The sequence below is a fragment of the Vanessa cardui genome, chromosome 28, assembly GCF_905220365.1.
Source record: "Vanessa cardui chromosome 28, ilVanCard2.1, whole genome shotgun sequence".
Lineage (NCBI taxonomy): Eukaryota > Metazoa > Arthropoda > Insecta > Lepidoptera > Nymphalidae > Vanessa > Vanessa cardui.
The window spans coordinates 2859158-2864251 of NC_061150.1; the positions used below are offsets into that span (position 1 = coordinate 2859158).

A 5094-nucleotide genomic window follows, 5' to 3' on the forward strand; every position below is an offset into this window, starting at 1 on the left:
TATAAATGGTCTTGGATTAGAATCAAATATTTACAAACACCTATTTCTCGTAATCAACTTTCGTAAATATGGCATCGAAGACTGGTCAATTTATTGCGCATGTGTCCCGCATTGCTGAATCCCCTAATTCTGGCGTGAGCTTAAAACCCATCAGATGTTTCCCGATTAGGTTTAATTCGTGGTGTATCAATAGACTGGTCGATGAAGGATTTTGTAAATGAAACTAATTACAAAGAAAGCTACTATATGCCGTTACAGTACTAGTAGACGAAGAAGAGGAAGCTGTTATTTCCGTACAATGTAATTGTGTCGCATCTAAAGGAGGCTGCAAACATGCTATTGAATTCCTCACGTGGATCCACCGGAGGAGTGAACAGCCATCGTGCACAGCTGTTGAGTGTGACTGGAAGAAATCAAAACTGTCCAGGGCTGGAACTAGCCTGGAGAACATGACAGCAAAGGATTTGTCAAATGGTGCATCTTAATATCAAATAGTAAAGTTCTTGATAAGTTTTTGGACATAGGCAGAAAAAGAAATATTAAGGTCGAATTGTGGCGTCACGTCCCGATATTTCTTATTTGATTTTTTTATATTCTTACATTTATTAAGAGAGCTTTCCAGCTCGAGAAGCGGACATCCGCGAAATGAACGAAAAGGATCCGCGTCTTTCAAGGGAACAAATCGACACGATATCGAAACGGATCTAACGTTTGCGAGCACTTCGGCAGCAAAAATCTCGAAAAAGAGTCCAGAGTTTAATATTGTACGATTCTGTTGTTAAGATGTTATATAAAAAACGAAGTATATATTTATGTTTAACAATAAATTAACATTTTTCATGTAAACGGATTCTTATTTATCTCAAACCTCTTCTGTTAAAAAATAATGATGTTGGCATAAAATGCAACATCCTATACATATTGCGCCGGAACGTATATCTGCGCTCACATTGCTGCGCCGGAGCGTATATATACGCTCACATAATTGAAGTTATAACGATTTTCAAACTTGATTTGAAATTATTACAGCTTATAAATCGTATATTTTAAATGGTTTTAACAATTCTTATATAGTTAATAAAGGAAATAAGACAAAAAAAAAGTGATTACTGTAATAATTATTTTTTATTCGATAATTTTCTTGGATGCAAAAGAAACGGCTCTATAGAATAAATTATTCATTATTCGGTGACATAAAATACAAAAAAATAAAGTCCAAGCATGTCTCTCTATATAGAAATATAAAAGGACTATATAAGTGTGATTTTTAGTTTGAAAATCGTGGATAGAAAAATTACGCGAGCGCGGTATTTCACGCGGCAGTTAGCGCATTACATATCCGGCGCGGCCCGGCATTTGAGAGGTTAATAAAATTGTTTCCTTACAGTCTGCTGTTGAAGAAGTCTTTTCCCCTGAATCACAAGCGAGTTCGTCTCAAGCGAGCTCTTCATCTAAACGCTCAAAGGTATCATCTTTTAAGAAAACAAAGGATACGGCAGACAAAATTTTAAACAAAATTTCCAACAAGCTGGACACGATCGATTCCGGAAAACAAAATCCCCTCGATTCTTCCGATGTCTTTGGGCAATATGAGGCGGCAGAAATGCGGGCGTTGCCAGCAGAAATGAGATTATTTTGCAAAAAAGTCATTAATGACGCAATTTTCCAAGGATCAACCAATCAATTAAACTACACTTCACGTGTTGTAATCGATAGCGTTCCTACAGTAGAGTATGTCAGGGTTGGACACAGTTCTAACAATGAAGATACTATTGTCCTGTCGAATGAAGTAAATGATACCCAATCGCAATCAGTATTGCTCTCAATGAACAATATAATAAATGATTCTTACATGAACGCTTAAAAATCTGTCCTATTTTTGATAATTAAATTGTATTGATTAATAAATGGTTTATTTATTTATATTATAAACTAGACTCCCGCCAGCGGCTTTGCCCGCGTGAAATTCGGTTATATCACGCTCACGCTATCACTTTTGTTTTTAATTATAATACAAGCAGCAGCTGACAAAAGCAAAACTTTTTCTTCGTTATCCATTTTAATTTTAAACAAAAATTCACAACAATTCACAATTCACATCCACTTGTCTCGAACTATCGAACAAAATGAAAAATTAAATGGAGTGGCGCCACTTCAAGCGTACTCGTGAATGGCATGACAATTTGGACGTCGGCCACTGGCGTGGAATCGTTCCAAATGGAATGCCCGTGAATGGCTAGCTTTATACTCAGTCATATAGTGGACACGACAGTTTAAGCTACATGACTCATCCCTCTTCCTCATCGACGCCATCTACATGTTCAATGCCTCCTACCTCACCGATGCCTCCTACCTCACTGATGCCTTCTACCTCACCGATGCCTGCTACCTCACCGATGCCTCCTACCTCACTGATGCCTCCTACCTCACTGATGCCTCCTACCTCACTGATGCCTCCTACCTCAATGCCTCCTGCCTCGCCGATATCTCCTATCTCGCTGATGCCGATGTATGCTTCGAACCAGCTATATTTTCGATATAATTATTCGTCAATCATGAGTGAATGGTCAGAGGATAGATGTCTTATGCTCATAGACGCCTACAAGGAAAATACTGTACTATGGAACCCTAAAGACAAAGATTATTACAAAAAACATTTGAAAGAAGATGCCTGGGCTAAAATCGGAGGTATAATGAATGAAAGTGGGGGAGTATGCAAACAAAAAATGATTAATTTATTGGCATCGTACAGAAGGGAGCGTATGAAAATTAAGAAATCTATGGGGACGGGGAAAGGTATTTACTCTCTCATCAACTAAATTATTTATTTATTGTTTTTTTGTTATTAACTTTTACATAATAACATTTATTATTACAGGAAAAGATGAGATTTACGAAAGTAAATGGTATGCATTTAAGGTGCTAGGATTCTTGAACGATCGTTTCACACCTCGAAAAGGACTTGTGGCTGGAGACGCAAATGAACAGGTAGGTAGATGTTTGCTATCTCAGTTTTACGCATACATGTCTTGTCATGGTATTTTACCTTCATTTGAAAAATAATAAGCAAGTTCTTCACGATTTGCTTTAAAACTTGCCGCTGAACGGCGAGCAATGGCGGGTAACGGATGAAACGATGTTCCTTCCGCTTCGCTACGCCAAGTTCCTGGTATTACTTCACCAGTATTTGTGTTTTCATTATCAAAAGAGCCTTGGGGTGTATATGCCGAAAATGAGGTGGAACGCCTTAGAAAGTTGTGCAGAGGCACTAGGGTCATTACAATCGTTTCAAAAGTTGAAACGATTGGCTGCAGTAATATTGGTTTTCTTAGTACTCTAAAAACGCTAGCCAAAATCCCAAATGCATTTTGGACCACTCTTCGGCCTCTCGATAGCCGATAGTTAAAAATTCTTTCTTTTGATCCCTTCGAATAGGTGCCCGCGTATGGTTTCATTAGATTTTCTCCCAAAGGAAATGCTGCATCACCAAGGAAGTAGGATGGAAGTAGCCTGTTGCGATTTTGTAGGGATACGGGTTCCGGTAAATTTAAAGATTTCTCATTCATCATCCTTTTCAAACTACATCCTTGTAATACACCTCCATCCGAAATTCTTCCTTGAGTCCAAATATGTACGTACATAAAGTTGTATTGTGCGACTACTAATTCCAACAATACGATGCTGAACTGAGATTTATAATTGTAGTATTCTGCTCCAGAATTGAATGGACACTGAATAAGAATATGTTTGCCATCGATAGCCCCAATTACATGTGGAAAGTGCCATAGTTTCTCAAACTCTTTGCTGCATTCAAGCCATTCGTCATCTTGTCGTCGATTTGTCGGCATCTACAACAAACGATATTTGTATTATTATTGATCATATTAATGAACACGCGTTTTTGCAGGTGGAGGATAAGAACGAAACTAATGCCAACCCCTCCATCACATGAGCCTCCCAATAAAAAGCTAAAATCAGATCCTAAGCTCCAAATGCTAAAAGAGGCTTTCGGGATATTGAAAAATACGGCAAATAAACCACAGCAGGATACGGAACTAAAGTCTTTCTTCGATTTCATACAAGAAAAAATTAAAAACTACTCAAGAGACACAAAAAACACAATTCAACACGAAATTTTTCAGATAACTTTGCGTGCTGATCAAGGTTATTACAATTCTATGAAAAATTATGGTTACTATTCTACTACACAAAACCAAGAATCTTCACGCAATTCAAATTCTCCAATCGCTATAAATAAAGAAACTCCTTATGTGGACTTAAACACAACAGGCCCTTCTACATCTTCTCAAGACCCGCCATACTCTCCACACAGCAACCACAGCAACAGTAGCCAGTATTCGTCAGACATGAATTTCAATGACTATGTTTAATTAATTTATTAATTCCAATAAATAATTACCTTGATTTGTTCTTTCAATCCTCCTATTAACGCCTGACACACTTCTGGTATAATTGAGCTTATGGCTTGTTTAGAAATACGAAACAAGTATTGCAAACTTGTAAAAGAATCACCAGTAGCTAAGTATCTCAGCGTCACAGCTAACCTGTCTTGAACCGATACAGCTTCTCGTAATGGAGTGTTTCTTCGTCCTATTTTGGGACCGATTAAATTCATGAGTCATCAATGAAATTTTTGTAATGACCACTAATTTCTTGATTTTTTAATATGAACAGTAGATCACTTCTTTCTCGATACATTTTATGAATCTACCATCTTCGTGGCCGTTTATTATCATCGAGTAAGGCATCTATAAGTAAGTATGCTGCACAGGCGAGAGATACTTCGTCCGTCATCGTGAAGTTACAAACCAAAACTGAGGGCAGAGCACCTCCCCGTTCGTTTCGTTACTCCCCGTACACACTAGAACCTCGTTACTGTATCTGTTTGGTTACAGTTACAGCTCGCAAAATGAGTACGCTCGTTGAAGGCGTTCCGGCGACGACGTGAGCCGACGGCCGTATACGTTGTAAAACGCGTACACACTAGAACCTCGTTACTGTATCACATAAGTTACGGTTACAGCTCGCTAATTGGTGTTCCACGAGCTACCCTTTCTGATCAAGTGAAAAAAG

The 5094-nt window shown here is 38.2% G+C and overlaps 1 protein-coding gene across 1 annotated transcript; it reads left to right on the forward strand.

The window, feature by feature from the left end:
• The first annotated feature begins 1469 nt into the window (after positions 1–1469).
• On the forward strand, positions 1470–4391 carry LOC124541365. The gene is made up of 3 exons (XM_047119219.1): positions 1470–2796; positions 2879–2988; positions 3789–4391. The coding sequence occupies exons 1-3, from the start codon at positions 2283–2285 to the stop codon at positions 4389–4391; spliced, it is 1227 nt and encodes a 408-aa protein (XP_046975175.1). The 5' UTR covers positions 1470–2282.
• Positions 4392–5094: the final 703 nt, after the last annotated feature.

Bases quoted from the DNA above. Each gene is read 5' to 3' on its own strand.
- LOC124541365 (XM_047119219.1), top strand. From the start codon at position 2,283: ATGACTCATCCCTCTTCCTCATCGACGCCATCTACATGTTCAATGCCT. The intron at 2,797-2,878 runs GTATTTACTCTC...TTATTATTACAG, and splicing joins ATCTATGGGGACGGGGAAAG to GAAAAGATGAGATTTACGAA. The intron at 2,989-3,788 runs GTAGGTAGATGT...AAAGTGCCATAG, and splicing joins CTGGAGACGCAAATGAACAG to TTTCTCAAACTCTTTGCTGC.